This window comes from Etheostoma spectabile, chromosome 10 (genome assembly GCF_008692095.1).
Source record: "Etheostoma spectabile isolate EspeVRDwgs_2016 chromosome 10, UIUC_Espe_1.0, whole genome shotgun sequence".
In the NCBI taxonomy this organism is placed as follows: domain Eukaryota; kingdom Metazoa; phylum Chordata; class Actinopteri; order Perciformes; family Percidae; genus Etheostoma; species Etheostoma spectabile.
The window spans coordinates 18,107,751-18,130,441 of record NC_045742.1 but is presented as its reverse complement, the minus strand read 5'-3'; the positions used below and the strand labels follow the sequence as shown (position 1 = coordinate 18,130,441).

The following is a 22,691-nucleotide window of genomic DNA, read 5'->3' as shown; positions in this document are numbered from 1 at the left end:
GCAGTCATAAATACTGTGTGTCGCAGACGTAGGCTTTTTTCACCTCAAATTAAACCGAAGATGCAGTCATTGTCACAGTTCAGTTAAAATATGGCTGTTTAGTAACATCTAGTGGCAGCCATGGGGAAAATAACATCAGCAGATATGTCTACTCACAAATTTCAATGTTCTTCTTTGGCATTTTATGTCATTCAATCTGTATTTAGTTTTCATGTAAAAATGTCAAGCTTCCTTGCTGTTAGGTTGGTGCCAACTGATTACCTTAGAGTTAAGACCTGAAACTGAATATTTATAATTACACCAAGTTACTAAATGTTACATTGGTGACCCAACAATATGGATATCTATGCATAAAAGTTTATGTTAACCTCCCCTTCACCTTATGGGTATTTTAGTTCTGTAGTACCCTGACAAATGGCTAGCGGTCGCAGGTCAGTATTTTAAAATGAAGGTAAACTTTAGAAACCAGTGTTTGCTATGTATCAAAACACATACACGAGCTGGCTAACATTAGCCACATCATACTGTATGTTTCTTACCTGTCCTACAATTTTACATTTGAATCCCAGCCTCTGTTTACCTTTTGCACCAAAGCTACACCCATATGTTTTGGGTTCTGGAGAAACTAAATGAAGTGCATAGTGCATATGGGGTCCTGTAGTTCAATTTCACTTACATTTTAGAATGCATTGAGGTTACACCGTTGTTCATGTATCAATGTGCTTTTCATTCTTCTGTGTGTGTGTGTGGTAATGACAGGAGAGAGTTTGGCATGGACAGCTTCATCTCTCCCACACTGCTAAGCAACATGAGGGAGAAGGACCTGAGGAAAGCCATCAGCTACCACCTCAAAAAGATCCAGTCCCTACTAGAGCCACGTCAGAAGGTAGGTAACATAGCCTACAGACTGAAAGATGAGTTTTTTTGTTTTGTCTGTAATGTAATGTTTTTTTTTCTCGTTGCATTGCCTTATTTTTTATTATTTATTTTATGTTTTATTTTTTATATATATACAGTATATATATTTTTTATCTCCATACATTTGTACATTGATGTTCATTTGCTAGTATTGCTTACCTGATTCTTTGTATACTGTACTTTGTCAATAAATTAAAGGGAAAAAAAGACTGAAGGATGAGTGGATATAGTTTGATTGGACAGCTGTTCAGAGACTGCTGGTAGCCTTATGGCCATCTTAACAAAACAAGAATTTCAACTTCTGAACCGAGACGGCACTGCACCTCTTACCTTTTAGTCTAATCGATTAACATTACATAGTCAATGGAAGCTATATGTCAGAATTCAACTTTTCTGCATTACCCATAGACTGTAGGTTACACAAAAACAAACAATACAATATTAATTAGGCTAAATTTTCCACAAGAGCTGGTAGGTCCCTGAAGGTGTGAAAATGACCTTGGCAAAGTATATGGAGTTTCTGATTGACCATTTTCTTCCATGGTTCAAAAAGAAGAACCTTCTGTAGCAAAATCATCATCATGCAGGACAATGCACCGTCTCATGCTGCAAATAATACTTTTGTGTCATTGGCTGCTATGGGCATAAAAGGACAGAAACTCATGGTGTGGCCCCCATCAAACCCTGACCTCAACCCTATTGAGAATCTTTGGAGCACCCTCAAGTAAAGATCTATGAGGGTGGGCGGCATTTTGCATCAAACAGCAGCTCTGGGAGGCTATTCTGACACCCTACAAAGTAATTCAAGCAGAAACTCTCCATAAACTCACAAGTTCAATCGATGCAAGAATTGTGAAGGTGATATCAAAAATGGGGTCCTATGTTAACATGTAACTTGCTTTGCTAAGATGTGTTTGATTGAAATAGCGTTTGATTTCAGTACATATGACCTTATAATGGTGCAAGTTCAACAAAGGACCATTTTCAGTTTTTTACAACCTATAAAATGTTTTGCAACTCTGTGCATAATAATTTGGAACAGTGCATTTTGAGTTCTTTATTTATTGAAAAAAATACTGTTTATATTGGGTGGTTTATTCAATGAAATTTGACTTATACCCTGACGGGTGATGACTTTAAAATTATACTGACTGTCATTTGCATCCACTATTTAGGAAAATCTGTGTAAAATATAATTTGTATAATAATTTGGAACGCGGTGCAATTGTTTAATAATGTAACATTAATTATGCTCTATTGATGTTTTGGGTGTCCATTTATGTTACCTGGGTTTTAGTGTTTAGGGTTGATTTAGTGTTCAGGTTTATCCTCATGTATTGGTGTAACCATGACTTGGATGGGGATTTATGGCTTCTGGGCAGTGAGGGTGCATTCAATGTCTTTGAGTAATGCGGGATCAATCCCGCAGATTGTCACAATACAGTACCAAGTATAGCTGTCAGTCCGCATTTGTAGAATGGAATATTGGGGTAGGCTTAAGCCTCCGCCCCTGGGTAGGTGGGACGATGATTATAAAGGAAATAGCAGGTTAAGGCAATGTTTTGGGAAAACAAGTGGATCACATTACCATACCCTCCCCCCCGATTTTCTTTCATTCCTCTCTTTTCTTTGTCAACTGCTGTGTTTTAGGTAATTTCTGCATCTCAGGCTCGGTTGGCCTACCTTACTCAGTTGGGAGAGCTCATTTCATATGGGGGACGGTCCTACACAGCTACAATGATGGTAAGGGTTAAGAGCCTGATATTACCTGGTGGGTAGTCTGTAAAGGGTATAACACGTAACAACTTGATTCAAATTCTTGGATCTATGTTATGTTACTATTCAAAAGGCTCAAGTAGTCCGGCTGAGTATAACCGTTGATGTTATCTTCCATATTAAAAACATAACATTGCACCTTTCCTTTTTCCACCTTATTCTACCTCTTTCTCCTCTTCTCTGCTCATTTTGTTTCACTATATAACACAACTCACACACATAACTCACTCTCATCCACACTCAGCTTCAGGACAGGGAGGTGTTGGTCAGTCTGCTGGTGGGGGCCAAGTATGGGATGAGTCAGGTCATCAACCACAAGCTTAATATGATCTCGACACTGGTGGAGTTCAGCAGCATCAGCCGAGTGGAGCTGCTCACTGAGTCGGACAAAGTCAGCCTACTGCGCATCTCACTGCACGACATGAAGGTATGGAAGACATTGAGATTCTAGACTCTATTATTCATAAACACTCGTACACCAACACTCATACAGTAACACAGATACAAAAAATGGATATTCACTCACCACACACCACATTCACGCCAAAGCTCATGCTCGAGTAAATATAGGTCAAGCATTTCTCCTCCAATACACAAACAGTATACAGCCTAAGGGGGTGTGTGGTAACTATTTAAAGCAAATTCACTGAACTCAAAGTTGACTCTCTCTTCCTCTTTCTCCCCCTCCATCGCCTTTTCTTCCTTACCCTTTGGCGTTAATCACTTTACCGTTTCTCCTGCAATGCCCTCCCCCTTGCAGCCATTTGCCTTACTGATGGAGTCTCTGGCAGCCAAAGACTTAGGGTGTCTGCTGGGAGGCTACTGCAAACTCCTTGTGGATCCCAGTGTCAATGTCTTCCGTCTGGGGCGCCCAAAAGTGAGGGTGCACCGGATTCCTGCTGAAGAAGGTGTGTGTGGGAGGTTCGCCGTAATAGAGGGCGTGTGCTATGAATCCCTATCAAGTGAGCAAAAACTGTTTCACTTTTAAATAATCACTTTCTGGCTTTGGCCATTTGATAGATATTTTACACATCAGAGACTGATGTATGTCACCAGCCAGTATGGGTACCGTTAGAAAAGCCAGTCACATAATATTACCATATTTTAAAACCTATCCTTCTCTACGAATTCACTAATTTTTTGTTTGTGTATTTTTCTGGTGTTTTGGGTCTGTGTATTAGGTTATGTGTCTCGCTGCTGTAGTGACTCAGATGACTCAACAGATGAGGATGACCCGATGGATTCTCAGAATTACAAACGCCCAGACCCAGCAAGTCAGGACTGGGAAGAAAGGAGGAGAGAGGAGGAAGAGAAGAGGAGAGAGGAAGAGAGAAAAGAGAGAGAAGAGCACAAAGGCAAACAGGAAGTGAAGATAATAGTGACATCAGAAGGTATGGAAAATGAGGGTGAAGAGGAAGGAGGAGCAACAGGAAATGGTCTGCGTAAATTAAGTATTATGGATGAAGAAATGAACCTGGAGACCAGCTGGTACCACACTGACCCACGGGTCACCAGCAGCTTCTCCAGCTTGTCCAGTGGCTCCTTGAGTGCTGCCCTGGAGGAGAGCAGTGTCTCAGCTAAAGCCCCATCTCGTCTGGATGTGCGACGTGGACCACGCACAAGTGAAGACCTACCAAGCTTGGACATTCACCACCCCTACCTCCTGGAGCCACAACGCCATCAAGGGCCCCTGCGACCCACAAACCTCAATTACCGTGGCAATGACAACTCATGTCTTTGCTTTGCTGAGCTCTCCAAGGCTGATTTCCTCCCTAGCCCCCCTGAGGCTACTAGTGATGATGACAATGATGATAATGACGATGAGGAGGAAGATGAGCAAGAAGTTAAGGGACTCAGACGCATTTCTAAGATCCCTAGTTCAAGAGATTTGAGAATGATTGACAGCATACCCTTTCAAAGATCACCCATTAAAAAAAGGAAAAAGATCCCTCCCAAAGTCCCAGTAAGGACGAGTTCAATTCCCATGGACAAAGCAGGACAGGCTGAGCAGCGCCTCTCCAAGGACGAAGATGGTCTATTCCTGACACCTTCACCTAATCCCAAACCAGCTCTTTTGGCCTCAGAGTCTGAAGATGAGTTTTTTGATGCACAGGACAGATTTACTCCCCCAGTTCCTGATCTATCAGGTTCGTTTAGATCATGTTTGTTATGACTTTGCAGATAAATAAGACTTGCTCCTTGCCACTATTTTGGAAAAAGTCTTTATTTATTTTTTTCCTTGATGGTATGTTTTTAATGTGATGGCAAGATGTGACAACACTGAGACATTAATGTGATTAAAAGGAGTTGGGGGGGAGGATTTGTGTTAATCCACTGGTGCCTTTCTCTTTCTGACCTTTCCTTTTGATTTGTTTCTGTCTCACAGACGCTGAGCTGGCTGACCGGCGGAATGCTAATCGTTTGAGTGGAAGCTGGAATGGTCCTTCAGCTGTCCCGGGGAAAGAGCTATCCTCCCCCATTGCCAATAAAGCCAGATCCTCTAAAATCAAGAGGGAAGTGGAGACACTTAAAGGCCCCACAAATCAACTTGCCAACCAACAGCCCAGTCCACCAAAACCATCTCAGAAACCTGAAGTTAAGGTTAAACCACTATTGGCACCTAAGCCCCATCTACCTCCTAAACCTCAGATCATTCCTCCCAAATCCCCCCAGCATGGGAGATCATATGCCCACTGCAATGGGGATGCCTCTGGACGTCTGTCTTCTGAACTTCTGGAAATGGAGCCAGACACCATGGAGTTCAAGTCTGTCACATCTGGGACAGGTGGACTGCCTCTCTCATCACCCCTGATCACAGCAGTGCGGTGCATCAAGCAACCACTACCCATTACAACACCACAAACTGAGGCAACGGTGAATAGGCAAGAAAACAATCAGAAAGAGAATAAAGATTTGATGCAAGGAGTGCATGTTGTTTCCAATGACAAAGCATACATTCCTGATGTAAAGGAAACCCCTAAAGTTGAGGGCAAAAGCAATGTGACTGCTTTATCCACAAGAAAGCCACCAAACCTTCCCCCTATCCCTCGCTCTAATTCAGGTACAAAGCTAGCTATCCCCCCACCAGTGCCTCCCAAACACACTTCTCCCACCAATTTCCACCCCTTATCACTACCTGCTAGCTCTCCTGTTTCCCCAACTGATCCTAGCAAAGGAGTCTTTGAGAATAGTGTCAGTCCGCCAAATGGAATCCACCTTTGGAGCATGCGCAATGGTAGTGTCCAGTCAGGATCCAGGAGGGTCTCCCTGAGTCATGAAAGCTTGTCACCCAAAAATACAGATGCACCTCTGACCCTTACCAGCTCCCTTACTTCAACCAACTCCAAAGGTGTTGGAGGCCTTGAAAGCAGAGAGCCTGGAAGATCTGGATCAGGATCAGACCTGAGGACCAGCTCCTCCAGCCTGGGAGGGAGACTGCCAGCTTCTGCCCTGAGAGGGAAGATCCAGGCTCTGCCTTGGTACATGACTCGTTCCCAGGAGATTTTGGGAACTCTGGACTATCCCTCCACAAGCTCCATCAATGGAGACACATCTGGATTTGGCTCTGGCTTGTCTGTAGCCAGTGGGTTATCAGACTTAAACAAAACCCCTGTCAAGGAAAAAGAGACTGTTAACTTAAAACCAGCAGGGAAAGGGAATATATTAGAGGATGGAGCTGAGGTTGTCATAGCCACGATCAAAGAAGCCCAGGATGTGACCTCAAACATGAAAAAGGCCGATGGGACTAACGGCTCCCACCCTAATCTGACTTTTAAAGAGATTAGTGCACACAGTGGCAGTGTTTCATCGGAGCAGCCTCAGTCACGGCCCCATTCAGCAGTGGGGTTGGGAGGTGTGTCCAGCATGCAAATTGGAGGTGACTCACCAACCTCTTCACATGCTGACACTGCTCCTCCACAGCAGCATCGGGAGGCGTGTGGCTGCCACACTGTTTACGCCAACTGTTTTAGCGGAGACACCGAGGATGGAATAAGCTTTGACGAGGAGCTTACTGTTTACGAGTTCTCCCGCCGCACACGCCCTAAACCTGCCCGACCCATACCCGTCTCTTCTCCTACAACACCCTCTCCAAAGCCCAATATTCTGTCACTGCTAAGAGACAACCCCCGTCCGCTTTCTACTTTCTCAACTGCCTCCTCTGAACTCAGTCCCCTAGTTTCACGTCCAGTTTCCCCCACAAACTCATTTAGTGGTCCTCTTCGTACACTTACCAACAAGAATTATGGTGGGCTGAAGGGAGGTTTTGCCTCCCTACGTCAAGATATAGACCAACTTATGCTGGTTTTAGAAAAGGGAGCACTTGAGCAACCCCAACAAACACCATGCCAAAACTTAAAGCAGGATATCACAGGCTTAAAAGTAGGGCCCGACCTAAATCACAATGGAACTGAAGATAGTACTACCCCAGTACGGGACCCAAATTGTACTGGTACAAGCACCGTCGCCATGACCGAGGCTGAAAGGAATCTTCTCCAGGCAGAGGCTCGACGTTTGGCATCTGGGTGTCAGCGGGCCACACGTGTAGGATGGGCTCCTGATGAAGCCCTACGCTCTTTATCTAACAGCTTCAGTGCCCTGGTTCAGTTGTCAGCAGCCTGCCTGCGAACAAACCCCTGCCCTGGTTGTGACATCTGCCATAATGCGAGTCTGGTCCACGGGGATGAGGACGATGACAGCCAGGAGGCCATGGACAAGCTAAGGGAGATAGTGGGTCTGTATCGAGAGTTTGTTGGGGCTGTTGAGACAGCTGGAACTGGTGCCAGGGTTGGGGGTAAGAGTGTTGGCCTCACTGGGTCTGGACAGGGTCAGGGGGAGAGTGACGGGGTGAGGCTACTAGCCAAACGCTGCACTGTGCTCATCTCCTCTGTATTTGCACTCACACAGCTCTTCCGGACATGCACACCAGACACCGCGGACACTCCTGGCCAAGTACCTCTCAACTTTTGACCTGTGAACTTTTACCCACTGACTCATTAGGTGAGACCAGAGGAAACAGCACAGAGCGATTTGGTGTGTAACCCCTGTGTTCTTGTACAGTAAGTGCCATGCACACTACAGCACACAACCTCTAACCCACATTACACACACCCACATGGAAACCACATACACCAAACAAACCCATAAATGTCATTGCTTGGCCTCTTCTTGGACGCATATGGACTATGCATTTGTACATAGGAATTTTATAATAATCTTATAATTCTCTTATTTTATGATAACAATGTATATGTATGTAAGGATGGATTACCCATGTCGTATTTATGTATTTATTTTTACAATATTTGCACCATGGTCTGTTATGTGCAGGTCTCTAGTGGGGAAAAAAAACTATGGATGTCACTGGAATTTTAATTTTTCCTTCTCTTTGAGACAGTATTATGTTATCTATTGCTGCTTTAAAGATTTCTCCAGTCCACAAGGTGTAATCTGTAAATTGTCATTTTTCAAGTTTAGTATAACAGTATGTTTTACTGACAAAATACAGACAATATACTCTATCACACTTGCAAATTACAGTTATTAACCGATTTGTTTTATATTTGCACCTTTCTAAGGATTTAGTTTTTCAAAATTACAGTTATATTAATGGGATACAAAACTATACCATTATAAAGCAGGGAGAGCACTTTTGACTGTTACAGATTGCACCTTTTTATGAGACACATACCCTTGTGTAAAGTGTTTTTCTACCCTTTCCCTGGTCCTGACTGACTCTGAGTGAATGCCTCTTGGAAATACTCCCATTATCCAAATGTATGCAGTAATATAACATTATTCTAGTTTTCATCCAAAGGACATTACATATATATTTTCTGGGAATGTGTGGATAAGGCCCAGAAAGCAAAACGGGACCTTATTGAAGTTGAAAAAATGTTTTTGACTAGGCACAAAGGTGACTGTTAAACTATGTCAAGATGTAGCAAACATCCAAAGTCTTAAAACACTGAGCCACAACTGTTCCCCACTACGGTTTCCTCTTTGGGCACACCACCTTACAAATAACATACTAGCTGATGGACTGGGTGCTGTATACTGGGGTCAGAACTGTAGATATCCATTTATCTTTGTGTCCTATTCTGTCTCTACCTTAGTTTATGGCTATGCAAACATAAACTCTTCACCACCCCACCCCCACATACTGTCCCCTTGTTTTTTGTGCTAACATTAAAAACAACAACAGCTGCATTATGTTTACCTGAATATAATGGATGCTTTCCTTGTTTGGAATGTTGGCCTTTGTCTTGTTTTGGACAAAACTTAATGCATTATGGATTGCAACATTGTGCAAAGTTGCATGGCATTAACATGTGTCAATATAAATATACTGATGATAATGTCTGTGAATAGTCAGTAAAAAGGAATGCATTCCTCGATCAGTTTGCTGATGTACGGTGTTCACTTAACAGCTCGTCCATATATATCACATGATGCCAACTTATTTCATCAGCCATCCAATTTGAAGATCTACTTGAGCCACCTATAACAACCAGAGGGTAATTAAGACAGCAGTTGCTTATACAAATATAAAGTGATTAGCCAAAATAAAGACTGCTTGAGTGTTCAGATACATCTGGTGAGGAGATAACTACTATATTTAATTTTCTAAATAGATGGACATTTTGTCAAGGTGGCTGTGGTTAAAAAAAGAAAAAGAAAAAAAGAAGGTAGGTCTCTTGTGTGAATTTTCAGAGCTTCAAGTTGCCATGGAGGTGCAGTAGCAGTGTCCATCATAGCACTAACATCAAGACCTTCTGTATGGTTCAGGAGCATCTCTAGTTCTTTGAGCAGGCCCAAAAAGTAAAGAGTGCCTGTGTCACCTATGTGTTTTGTTTCTGTATGGTAAAACTCTGTCAACAGCATTTCATTTTCAAAGAGGACATTGTGTTTCCACTTGAGCAGTCACTTTTCTGTACCCACGTACAATGAAGTTGATGTACCAAGAAATGTATTATTTGGGAATAAATTACACATTGACCTTAACAATGTCTAACTTCTCGGGTTTTATCTATAGACCAGTTATTAACTAATTTCATGTAACAACTTACAGTTCATGTAAGATTCCTTCCTAAATATTGAATCAGGTCAGAAGACATTAACTTTGCCATCCTGCCCTACCGTTAAACCTAGATATACCCCAGCAGTCTGAACAGCCTCTCTATTTATACCATCATTGCACTAGTAATACTGTTAATAGGGATTACTGTGGGATTTAATTCCCGGCATGGAGTTTTTATACTTCCACAAAGGCAGTGTTCATCTACTTGTGTAGCACCAGAGCCACTTTCTCTCTTTTGGTGCTGGAAATGTCTTTTAATTTTTCACAAAGAGCCAGCTGAGTTATATAGCAACATTTCCACTCCTATTATTAAAATACATTCTTAAATGAAGCATTTTAAATGTAAAAATGTAAGATTTAATCCAAGATGATAGAAAGATACTTTTTTTTAGTGTAAAAGGAAACAGTGTAAGAGATTTTTAATTACAGCAGCTTAACCCTCCTGACCCAAAGTCCCCATGTCAGATTGTCCTTAATCTGATCATTACTTGCTGTCTGACATTTTTGTCACAGTAATCTATTAAGTGTTTGTGAGAGTCATTTCTATAATCAAATTCACACCAGAAATATCCGATATGTGTTAAACTACACAGCATACTTGAGTGTTAGACCATTCTTCAGTGTAAGAGCATTCAGCTCAACTACAATGCATCATTGTAACAGTGATGCCGTTTGTGTGATTGATTTTAAAGAAAGGATTACGGTGCATAAAGTATTAGTAACAGGGAGGACTGGCACTGCGGTTAGAAGGCACAAAGAAGCCATTCTGTTTCATTATGTATGGGGGGCCGCTTTTACATAAGTAAAACAATTTGTCAGACTTTTTGTGTGAAAATGTGACATTTATCCCTATAAACACCCACATAACAGACGTACACTACCAACCTTTTTAATGGATTGATTTTAAACATTTAATTTTGTAGTTTCATAGTGACTCAGTGACTTGTGCTTCAGGAAAAGTGGTATTTGAAAATGGCATTTAATGTGAGCAAGGGTGTCCCACTTTCATAACCTAATTCAATTTCTAATTCAAAAGTCTTACTTTCAAAGTAGAAACCCAGGAAAATCCTAAAAAGATGCTTAGGAAACAGCACACTGTGGACAGTCCAAAATGTAAAGAATTGAAGAAATAGGCCAAATGATCCATTTACATGGCAGCTTGAGCTTTTTGTGCAACTGAACATTTCCCTCTGCCCCAGTCTTCTCTCAGCACATTACTGTTCAGTGTCCAGCCCGCATGCCTTTCCTCTTCGGGCTGTCATACCCAACGTGAGCTGCTGTGTGGTGACAGTATTTACTCAAGCCTGAAATCTGAGCCCATTATGTCAACAGATGTTACAGGACAGAATGAGAGCAAGCGTGAGAGAAGGAAATATATAAAGTAGAGGGAGCGGGATACATGTATAAAACAAGTGATATTAAAGTTTATAAAAAAGGAAACAAACATTGAGGAGCACTTATACTCAATGAGTGAACAACAACCCAAAAATGAACAAATGCAGCAACGGTGCATAGTCAAATTAATGTCAAAAGTCTTTTTTACTGAAGGTGTTCTTAAAATTTATATTTTAAACAAAGTGCAAACGTTCTGTGAGATTTGTAGCAACTCTCCCTTCCAATGAATGATAAAAACAACAAGCTCTCAGTGGCACTATGTTTAACTGACATGAATGGGGGAAAACTCGAATAACAGCCACATAGTAGCATTTCATAAAACCAATACAAATCTGTTCCAATTGGCAAAGATAAATAATGGTTGTGAATAATGTTTTTTTTTTAAAAAATTTATTAACCTGTGTGTGTCTGCTAGACAGTATTTCCAACAACATGTATATCCCTGATAGTCATCTCAACAATGCCTTAAGTATCAGCCTTTTGATCTCATAGACATGAAGGCCAAATAAGTGGAGATGGAGTATAAAGAAAAATAAAATGGCCAACACTCAATTTATTACTCTCTCCTTGTCAATATAAGTTGGGGAATTTCAATGGACAAAAGTACAAACGTGTTTCAGTTAAGTGGCAGAATTCAGCCTCACAGAATAACTCTTCAAACAAACACAAAAAGGTGGATGTTGTCGACAAAACACCACAGCACATTCAAAGAAACCAACATATCCAGTAATGCTCCACAACATTTCTGTACAGAGAGCAAACAAGGGCATTTTAATTGGACCCTGGCACAAGTTTTGTATGGGCTAAAGAGTGTGTGTCTTGATTTTTTTTAGTTTGACAACAATAAATAGTCACGGCATGTGGCAGGTGGCTTATTTCACACTGACTGTTGGCCCCTGTCGGAAGTGCAAGTTTCCCTGCTGTCTTTAAATCCCTAGTGTCCCAAAAATAGTGCCAGACAGCAAGTCGGCTTTACGATTTCCTTTCTTCTCAACTGGTTCCATCACTTCATGCAGGTTTTTCCCTTTTAAATGCTTTCTCCTCCTGTCTAGATCTTTTTTCCCATCATCTCCATTCTCCCTCTTACATGAGCTTCAGCAGCAGCTCGTAGGTGGCATTGATGATCCCCCAGGAGAGGAGTGAACGGTGGTAGTTGAGGTGGGCCCCTCTGAACAGCATGGCCAGACTGCCACCCCTTTCTCTCCACACTGTTAGCAGCACCTTCCTGCAAGGCTGGAAGTCTCCACCGACCTGAGCCTGAGCCCGGGACTTGACCACATTTAATGGATAGAACATGATGCCAAGGGCTGCCCCCAACAAACCTCCACACACAAAATCATTCACCAGGTGACCTGCCCGACTAGTGACTTCTGGGAGCTGCTCCTTAATGGGCCCGCGGAGTCCAAAGAAGAACACATTGCTAGGGCCATTACGGAGAAGTATGGGCACCAGGCCACGGTAGCATTCTCTGACACCATACTCAGTAAGAAGTGTCCGAAAGGTGTGGACTGTGTTGTTGAAGCGCCCGTGGTGCCGATGGTCTTGTAGGAGAGTCTGCACCCGCTCAAATGGTGTCAGAATGGCCTCTGCGGTTCCTGCCAATGCTGCAGCAAAGCTTCGGGTGACCAGGTCGGGCACACCGCTGCCAACAGCCTGGTCTAGTAAAACTCTAGAGAAGTCCTCGTACAAGCCAAACATGATGGCAACTGTAGTGCTCTTTTGGAGCAGCGGGGGCAACAAGCCCCGGTAAAGATTTCTTAGCCCATCCCTCTGGAGCTGCCGCACCGCCTCAGTGGCCACAACACCGTGCAGCTGCTGGCGGAACAGCACCTTCTGGATGGGGAAAGTCACCAAGATGTTTGTAAAAGCTGCAATGGAGCCGCAGACATAGTGCTTCCCTTGACTACCCGGCCTGGTACTCAGAGCATCAGCAGGCAGCAGGGAGGGACCTCCTATAGTCAGGGCAGCCTGAGGCGGAGGTGTCCGGGCTGACTCAGAGTCCATGGTGCTAACTGCCATGGAAGACTCAGTGCTTCACAGCCTATTCCTCCAGCATCACATCAACACTGCACTTGTTTGCAAAATATAAACCCTGTGAAAGAGAGAGGAAATATTAGTATGCGTATTATAAAGAACAAATGGGATACAATTGGGGCCCAATCAAGACAACATAGCAATGGTTGATTTATATTTAAGAAATATCAAATAAACATAAAACTGAAATCTATAAAACATATACAGTATATAGCACAATTTCCTTTGCACATGTGCCAACATGGGTACTGATGCAATTTATTTGTTGAAATAATATCTATATTAATAGATATATTGGTTGGGGTTTAGATGAAATGGCCCATGTTGTCTTAAACAGGTTGAACCCTCAGCCTGCAGCCTTCAACTTGTACAACCAGGCTGCCCCAACTGGCCACTGAAAGAGTTAATAATATACACAATTTAACCGACTGATAAACGTCAGCTTAGTCCTGGGGCAGGAGAGCAGCTATGAGTGGTAAAAAACACAAGGTCTGTTCCTATAACGTACATTACAAAGCACCATATATTAACCTTTATTATGAAACGTTTAATGTAGTTTTTCTTTTTCCTTTGAATTATTGAAGATACTAGTGCCACGCCCTACCACATACTATAGCAACAACAAATCCGCGCTTATGAAAGCAAAAAAATCCTACCAAAATTTTAAATAAGTCTAAATACATTTAGTGCATTAAGCGTGTTGTCTAGGAGTTTCAGAAATACAGGACATAAATATAGGACAAATAGTGAGATAGTGGAGGCAAAGGTTTGAGGTCATTAGAGGTCACAGCACGTAAATCAAAATATCACTCCAATCCTCATACAGAGTTTCAGGACAGTAGGAGAAACCACGCTGCCACATGGCTACTGACCTCTGAGAGAAGCCTGTTACGTAATTAACCCCCGTCAAAAGTACAGCACACTTGCTCAAGTATTTTAGTTGTTTTTTTTAGTTTATAGCAGACTTTTAACACCCCACCCACAGTCACCACACCTTAAATTACATTAACGCATATCCTGTGTAAGCGATGTACACATTAAACAAAACTTTTACACATCTCCTGATCAGTGTTTGCACACCTTGCACTAAACCGTACAGCCTTGCTTCTTTCCCTTTCTTAAACAATTATACTGTACATATTTGTTATGTTGTTAGTGTCTTTTCACATAGTTTTTATTGCAATAGTTCTATTCTGTCTATTGACAGTAGCAGTACTTAGCCTTACTGTGTATTCCCTTTTTATCATGTTTATTTTATGCAAAAAATACACTAAGGCAAAGTCCTTGCAAGTGAAAACTTTCTTTGGTAATATATACATTATGGTTCTGATTCAGAGGACAGCAATTCTATTACGCAACCGGAAAATTTTCCATATGTCGCGCGAACACGCCCTCTGTGTCGTGGTTTAATGCCTCCTGTGAACTAGCGTTAGTTCCTGGTTGTACAGCGTGGTCTCTGTCATTGGGTTGATACAGACAAAAAGGGTTTATGTCACTCAACGGCCCCATTACAACGAGGGCACGAAGCAATATTAGTGACTAGCTAGCTGAAAAACAAACAAATCATCGACGGGCTAGCATGCTTAGCTAGCTCAATTCCAGACACCCAACTGCTAGGCTGCTTAACCAACTTAGCCAGCTCAACAGTGCTGGTGACGGGGCCTCCTCGGCTGTGTTAGTAACAGACAATCAGATTTATTTAAAATATGACACAAGAACAGGATTATGTATGTTACAGAAAAACACATGTCAGCCTTGCATTCTAAGTGCCTAGCATTATAAGAGTCAACACGGACAAGCGTTGATGGGTGGTTGGACACTTCGTTGACAGTAACGTCAAGAAGCTAAAGAGCGTCTCACAGTTTTGGTTAAGCAACCGGGCACATATTTCAGCCTTTACCTGCCGTTTACGCCAGACGCTGTCCTAATCCTGGACAGGTAGAGTGCAGTTTTCTGCAGGGTAATTGGGCTAGCGGCCAAATCAAACGATAGGTCGTGTTTGGTCGGTCTGCAACCCCAACAGCAGCAGGTGACCGCAACTTAAGCGCCTGCGCACTACTGCAGCTCTGACTTCCGAGAAGCTCTATCACAATATAATACATCCGTGCACATTCATCTTTGTTTTGCAAATAGTTGGGAAAGGATCACAGATCAGTTCGATTGACAGCATATGAGGTGTAAAAAGTAAAAAGCTCTAACGAACTATTTTTCCGGGTTCTTTTGTTCGTCGTAAAGCAGGATGTAGCTGCGACATTTTTACGACTATGCAGTGACGTCATAATTTTTACATAGGAGCTGAATGTATCGGTAAATAAAGGTTAGCTTTTGCTGGTAACGTTATTCTCAAAACGTCTTTCAGTTGCTCTTCGTTTTCTCTGATATTCATAGTTGTCAAATGTATATGATATAATTGAATAATAGGGCTTGGTGTGGTAATTGTAGCAAAGATGCCAGTTAATAGTCTGCTTACGTTAGCTATGTATTGCTAGCTTTTCGCTCAAAGCAGCTCTCTTAACGCTAACGTTAGCTAACTGTCACAGCTTGCACTTGGAATTTATCTACTGAGACGTGTGCGTGTAAGACAACCGTATGCATTAATCTACCGCGTGCTGGTTCAGTTTTTCGCCCTTGGTGCTGAAAGCTAGATTCATGTACAATGTCAGCGCAAAAAGACTGCGATTTTCTGGTGAAGCGAGCCCGGGAGCTGGTCTCTGATGATCCCTGTGCGGCCAAAGCCTGGCTCATAACTGCCAGAACCCTCTACCCTGCAGATTTCAACATACAGGTAACATACGCATTCATCTTAGCTGCATGTTGTCAAACCATCAAAGTTAAATGCAAATAGATAGATAGATAGATAGATAGATAGATAGATAGATAGATAGATAGATACTCTATTGATCCCCAAGGGGGAATTCAAGGTCCCAGCAGTTTAAAGACACCACCACACACAAAATGATTTATAAACAGAATGATAAAATATCAAATCCACATGATTAATATGTTCAAGAACGGATTCTAAATAAAAACAAATCAACATGAATGTACCAAGGGAGCATGCCAATTGCAGTGACAGGGCAGGGACTGGCCCTGTGATTCAGTATGCATTGTAAGGTTAGGTGCTCTATGAGAGTGTGTGTCATGGTGGTAGTGCAAATAAGTCCAATAGTGGAAGGATAAAATCTTGAGACCAGCATTAAATATGGAGAATATAAGAACTATAGCAGTGCAAGGATGAAGTTAAAAAAGATGGGCATTAAATATGGGCATTATAAGTGAATAAAGTAGACTGGAAAGACAAAAATCAGCAGTCAATATTTGAGGGTTGAAGTAATAATGTCTTTGTCAAGCATGTGTTTGAAATGTGTGGATCCTCAGTTATGATTTTATTGTTAAAATTTGGTTGACGTGTTTTCACAGTATGAAATGTACATCATTGAACGCAATGCGGAGAGGACAGCCTCGGCAGGGAGACTGCTGTATGACATGTGAGTTACTAAGCACTTAGGGGTGTGAATCACCATGGTAGGCAACACAAGAAGATATTGTCATGATACTTATGTCACAAACGATACAATATTATTGCGGTATTCTGGGATATATTGCAATGTATCACCTTTTTTCCAACTTCAAATTATGTCCCCAAAGGAAGACTTTGTCAGTATCTTTTTTTATCTTAACAAAATGGATACAGTAAAGGTCCCATGGCATAAAATTTCACTTTATGATGTTTTTCAACAATAATATGCATTCCACCAGCCTACCTATGGTCCCCCTGTGGCTAGAAATGGAAATAGGTGTAAAACAAGCCCTGGGTATCCTGCTCTGCCTATGAGAAAATTAAAGCTCAGGTGGGCCGTTCTGGAATTGGGGCAAGGTTAGTGCCCCTTTTTCTGCTTTGCCCGCCCAGAGAATTTGGTCCACCCATGAGATAGAGAGACATCATGGCTTGCGAACAAGCAAAGTGGTGTTGGTTCCCCCCCCCCCCCAAATAAAACAACAAAGTTACAGACTCAAAAAATGACACGTCCTAAGGACTGGCTCTTATGGCTGTAATTCTTTACCAAGGCTGAATGTCGGGAAAGACCCTTCAGATACAGTATTAGGGAACCACTAAGGCCTGTATAAAATCATCCAAAAATCATCATGTCATGGGACATTTAATACTCGGCGTCCGTGTATCGATACAGTATTGCTACGGAAAATATTGTGATTCTATGCTGTATCAACCCTTACTATCTGTTGTCTTAGTGTTAATGTCAAGTGCCCTGAGCTAATATTTGCAAACTATTTGTCTGTTTTTTAGGTTTATAAACTTTCCAGATCAGCCCATTGTTTGGCGAGAGATCAGTGTCATCACAGCTGCACTGCGCAGTGACTCTCAGGACAAACACGCACAGTTTCTAAGAGGTGAGAGGAGTTAAACACACTGGCAGAAGTGGGGAGGTGAAGCGTGGGTAGTGCCGTGTTGGTTTTGGAAATCTAAAGAGTGCTTGTTTGTCTCCCCAGGGCTTTTTGAGACACTGCCTGGTCGTGTGCAGTGTGAGATGCTACTGAAAGCCACGGAGCAGTGTTTCAACACTTTGGAGAAGGCAGAGATGCTGCTCCTTCTTCTTAAGCGCTTTCCAGAGTCTGTAGTACAACACGGGGTACGTGATAATTACATAACACTTGTGTTTATACATTTAGACACAGACTAAACAGCACTAAAACAGTCTCTTTATATATATCATATATATATCATATATATATATATCTCAGTTATATTCTGCTGTATGTTTAGGTCAATCTAGGAGAAACATTGTTGGACGCGGAGGTATCGGAGAATGTGGAGACTCCTGTCAACTGCTTCAGAAAACTTTTTGGTTAGTAAAACACTCAAAACCAAATTTTTCATTAAAAAAACAAACTTCCTAGAGGCTTGACTTTAACACTATCTCTTTCTTATTATAACAGTGTGTGATGTCCTACCTTTGGTCATAAACAACATGGACATGCGCCTGCCGGCCAGCCTGATGCAAAAGTACATGCTGAAAGCAGCTGAATTCTACATTGGCTATGTTACCCGTGGACCCTCACCTGACATACAGATACAGGGTAAAGCGGCTGCACTGTGTTGATGTAGCTCTTTACTTTTTTCTTAGTGCTAACCCGGTGTGAACACATTCCTTAATATCTAGTATCGTCTATCTCCAAATTTTCTCTATCCACTGCCTGCCTGACAATTTTGTCTCTTGCTCTCATTCTTTGATTCAGGCTCTCAAGAAGGTGGGTCTCTGAAGTCAACCACTGTGTCTCGTGGCTCCCAGCGTTATGTGATTGACGGCCTGTCAGAAAAGTCGTCAGTCGTAGCAGAACCTTGGGAGAGGCTGTTGGATATCCTGGCTGTGGTTGGAGCCCGCTGCGAGTGGCAGGGAGACAAGGGGCAGAGGTAGTCTATCTGTCTGCCTATCAATCAGCCAGTACTGTGTTTTATGGTTTTTGTGTATTCCGGTGACTATTGTAATCTATAATAATCTGTTAGGTACACATATCTTAAATTTGTGTGTGTGTGTGTGTGTGTGTGTGTGTGTGTGTGTGTGTGTGTGTGTGTGTGTGTGTGTGTGTGTGTGTGTGTGTGTGTGTGTGTGTGTGTGTGTGTGTGTGTGTGTGTGTGTGTGTGTGTGTGTCTTATGCCCTAGGAGTTATGTGGACATGCTTCAGAGAGTGAAGGAGCTGTGTCGCTACCTGCCTGGTCTGGAAGGAGACACAAGGTCCCGCTGCTGCAGTCAAGTGGTCATCTGTGCTGCGCTTGTCCTCTTCCGCAGTGCCTTTCTCTATGTCTCAGCTGTGCAGCCTGCACTGTTCCAGGGTCAGCCTCTATCTTTGTTTGTTCATTTCACTCTAGGTCTTCAGGATATGCATCTCAAGTTTTAATAAAAGGTTTAAAGATCAAATAATGGGTTTATATTTGGCAGGTGTGAATACGTTGAGTTCAGGGCCGTGGATTCTCGTAGAGGATTTGAGCTTGGTGTATAATGATGTGGAGGGGGAAAGAGGATCAGTGAAACATGCACATAAGAAACGCAAACTGCCGGATGGGAGAGAGAAGACGATGGTGAGAACTGATATCATTTATGTTTCTAGCCAACAAAGGGATACGTATGACAAAGTATATGAGTATAGTGTGTTTCTGTTGTGTCTGTCTTGTTTTATTACTCTGTGTGTGCGTGTGTGTCAATGTAGAGCTCAGATGATGAGGAGGGGTTGGGAAAAGGTCGCGGTCGACATATTTTGGTAAACAAGACTGAGATGCCAAGCTGGTTAGAGACTCTGGAGAGCTTCCGGACAGCGAGGGAAAGCTGGGACCTTCTTCACTCCCATGACGGCCTTGAAACTGGTAAATACGTCTTCTGTTCATGTTAGGGGTGAGAAAAATAATAGATTCTCTCTAGAACGATTCAATGCTCCACACAAGTACAGATCGGAAAACAGAGTGACTGAAAGAGGATGGGATAATGGACAACAACTTGGAGTTTAGGAAAGAGTGCAGAAAAAAAGACCAAAAGAAAAAAAAGCCATCGATTTTGTATAAATACACATGATCTAATAACACATACATAAAATAATTAGGCAAAACACATAAAGGCTGTTCATCTACTTTATCACATCACATTACGTCTGACCACCTCATGTTTCATGTTCTAAGAAGCCAATTCTCCTCCTTTAAACATGACTAAGCCGCTGACATGGAAGATTACTGTGAGAGCATGGAATGACTACAAAATAAAAACCTCAGTAGACAAAACATTTAATTAAAACTTGTGTGTGACAAATACTGTATATTTCAAAATCAAACACAAAGAAACAAAAACAAACTCAGATTTATATGTATATTTTTTTAAATCACGCTGTTTAGAATCGAGTTGTTGGCCTTTGAATCGAATCGTGAGGTGCCCAGAGATTCCCACCCCTAGTTCATGGGTTTTTTGTTTAGACAGGCTCCAGTCACTCCAACACAATATCATAAATTGGGAACCACAACAGCTGCAGATGTTACTTTCATGGCTTATAAAATGTCTCTATACAACTGTCTTTAATCCTTTTTGAGGAAGAAAAAAGGAAAAACTTTTTAATCCTTTGTAACATCTCAACAGAGTTCAAGAAGATCTGTGCCTCTTGGAAAACAGACAGCTGGCTATGGTTCAGAATATTTCTCAGCGACATGATCATATACCAGGCAAGAAACGGTTATAACGAATTATGATGTTTTCGTTGTTTGTGACACAACACCTGTTTTTATCTGTCATTTGTATTTTTAGTTTAGTTTGTTCTGGACTAAAATTCATTTTATAGATCCCTGCGTGGAAATGTGTCAATTGCAGGAGGAGCAAAAAACAGGATATAGCAATACATATGTCTTAATTTATACAATATGTAAAGGGGCATTAGAGGTTATGAAACATGACACAAGTTGATGACAACAAATAGATTAAATGGAGGGAAATTTAATGAAAATAATAAAATATATAGTTTTTCGAATTAGAAGATAGATATTTCAAAATGTTAAAATAAGTATCATTCCATGTGCCTCTTTGAGTTGTCTTTGACTGTGTGTGTGTGTGTGTGTGTGTGTCTCTCTCTCTCTCTCTCTCTCTCTCTCTCTCTCTCTCTCTCTCTCTCTCTCTCTCTCTCTCTCTCTCTTCAGGGACAGTACCGTAAAGCCCTCTCCAGCCTGCACCAGATGGCTGCAGTGCAGCAGCCTCAGCCTGGGCAGCAGAGCCCCTCGGGTCAGGGCACCATGGAGCACCACAGGGCTCTCATACAGCAGGCGTCCTGCCACTACGCACTGGGGGAGTACAGGGTAAACACACACACACACACACTCCACTCTTATATATTAGGTTGTGTATGCAAACACAGGTCGCGTGTCTTTTCATTTTTCCATCCCCCATTTTTCCGTATTCTGAATGCATACCCAGATCAAATACATTTTGTATTGAAATTGATGTACATTCTGTTATTTAATGCCACTTTTGTATATATCTGTAGCTCCAATCTTGTTATACTGATGTCTTTATCATACTATTATATACATAGAAGGTTGTTTTCTCTTCAACGTATACCAACATCTGCTGAAATTGGAGCTATCATACAAAAACAAAATGCTATGTCGGTCATGCTCCAAAAATAATTCTACAACACCAACTGGCCTGCAGGTGTTGTTCCGATTCCAAAGATTATGTTCACATGTACATATTGTATATTCTTCCCAATTTAACCATTATCAACAAATAATGTGATAACTTTGCTCCAAAGTTTCTATGTTTATCAAACAGTTTGGTCATGCATAGCTTTATTATGTAGCATTATTTGACACGCATACCTAAATTATCTAGTAATTTCCCAGACGCATATCATGTATATGGTCAGCAATGATTTTAAGAAGAGGTTGTGGCCCGGTAAAAAAAGATATCCCTAACACAAAGACAACGTGTGCTTACAATGTGATTTAGTGTACAAATGACCGACTATAAGCAGACAATTTATTTCAATGGAATTTAGTGTTCTAACCCTTCCTTGGTTTGACATGTGATGCGTGTATTGTACTTTGTGTGATAATCAGATGGCCTGTGAGAAGCTGCTTGATGTCGTCGGGGGCCTTGTGCCCCCGAGCCAAGAACCAACAAAGAGCCCAGAGGATCATGGGAGAGTTAAGAACAAAACGAGGAAAGGTAAACAGTCGATCTCCCTGCTTTTGTAAATCAACGTTAAGTCACTGATTCTGACCCATATGAAAACCTTTTTAACTTGTTTAAAATTCAAATCTAATACACCTTTTGTATTGAGCAAAAATGTCCCACAAATGGTGTTGAGTGTGTCTGTATGTTGACAGATTGTTGTAACCTGCAACTCAGTATCAATACTAACCACAAGTCAACTTTGCAGCTATTTACACATTAATGAGAAAGAACTAACTGAAACTACTGTTGTCCCTCGGTACAGAAGTCACGTGAATGGTACCATTTATCATGTGGCAACGTTATGCAGTGACTCATTTTTGTCATATATAGGTAATGACCTGAGATTGCTTCCCTGCACCAGCAAAGCTGTGTTACCTTTCTGTCTCCAGCTGATGTTAGCCTGCTTCAAGGTACTTCAGCTAGTGAAACTTTCCCATGTAAATTCATGCAATTCAGAAGTTGGAGTCTTAAATCAGGGTGGCCGCGGGTCCTTAAAAAGTCTTAAAAAGTCTTAAATCACGTTTCCTAAAATTAAGGCCTTAAAAAGCATTAAATTGTCTTAAATTCAGATTGGGTAGGTCTTAAATATGTTTGTGTCATGTCACGGCGAAAATGCAGGCAATCTGTTGTCGAATATTTTTTCCCGGTAGGCTTTGCGCTGCGTTGTCGCGGTAACATAACCACTTTTGTACATGTCCTATCCCCCGACCAATCGGCTATCCTAACCTTAACCACTTCAACCAATCAAGCTGCTTCGTTGGCGGGTG

At 41.8% G+C, this 22,691-nt stretch overlaps 3 protein-coding genes across 5 annotated transcripts in view; 2 read left to right on the top strand and 1 right to left on the bottom strand.

Moving 5' to 3' along the window:
* frmpd1b (FERM and PDZ domain containing 1b) overlaps nt 1-9,696 on the top strand; it is a 26,832-nt gene extending 17,136 nt beyond the window's left edge. Inside the window, exons 12-17 of one of the 2 annotated variants that reach the window (XM_032528408.1) lie at nt 760-886; nt 2,569-2,661; nt 2,939-3,121; nt 3,455-3,602; nt 3,876-4,841; nt 5,081-9,696. In XM_032528408.1, the coding sequence (XP_032384299.1) occupies nt 760-886; nt 2,569-2,661; nt 2,939-3,121; nt 3,455-3,602; nt 3,876-4,841; nt 5,081-7,662 (4,099 nt within the window). In that variant the 3' untranslated portion in view covers nt 7,663-9,696. Of the gene's footprint in view, nt 1-759; nt 887-2,568; nt 2,662-2,938; nt 3,122-3,454; nt 3,657-3,875; nt 4,842-5,080 lie in introns of both variants that reach the window. The other variant, XM_032528407.1, reaches the window with a different exon arrangement.
* A 2,293-nt stretch (nt 9,697-11,989) lies between these two features.
* LOC116697094 (solute carrier family 25 member 51) lies at nt 11,990-15,350 on the bottom strand. Its single transcript, XM_032528411.1, has 2 exons — nt 15,102-15,350; nt 11,990-13,259 (listed from the first exon to the last, which is right to left on the bottom strand). The coding sequence occupies exon 2, from the start codon at nt 13,184-13,186 to the stop codon at nt 12,251-12,253; it is 936 nt and encodes a 311-aa protein (XP_032384302.1). The 5' UTR covers nt 13,187-13,259; nt 15,102-15,350; the 3' UTR covers nt 11,990-12,250.
* Nucleotides 15,351-15,487: 137 nt separating this feature from the next.
* ints10 (integrator complex subunit 10) overlaps nt 15,488-22,691 on the top strand; it is a 10,514-nt gene continuing 3,310 nt past the window's right edge. The window contains exons 1-14 of one of the 2 annotated variants that reach the window (XM_032528409.1): nt 15,488-15,986; nt 16,622-16,689; nt 17,508-17,611; nt 17,711-17,850; nt 17,985-18,066; nt 18,158-18,298; nt 18,458-18,632; nt 18,883-19,052; nt 19,159-19,298; nt 19,427-19,580; nt 20,338-20,420; nt 20,889-21,044; nt 21,807-21,915; nt 22,255-22,334. In XM_032528409.1, coding sequence (XP_032384300.1) covers nt 15,858-15,986; nt 16,622-16,689; nt 17,508-17,611; nt 17,711-17,850; nt 17,985-18,066; nt 18,158-18,298; nt 18,458-18,632; nt 18,883-19,052; nt 19,159-19,298; nt 19,427-19,580; nt 20,338-20,420; nt 20,889-21,044; nt 21,807-21,915; nt 22,255-22,334 — 1,731 coding nt within the window. In that variant the 5' untranslated portion in view covers nt 15,488-15,857. The remainder of the gene's footprint in view (nt 15,987-16,621; nt 16,690-17,507; nt 17,612-17,710; nt 17,851-17,984; nt 18,067-18,157; nt 18,299-18,457; nt 18,633-18,882; nt 19,053-19,158; nt 19,299-19,426; nt 19,581-20,337; nt 20,421-20,888; nt 21,045-21,806; nt 21,916-22,254; nt 22,335-22,691) is intronic. The other variant, XM_032528410.1, reaches the window with a different exon arrangement.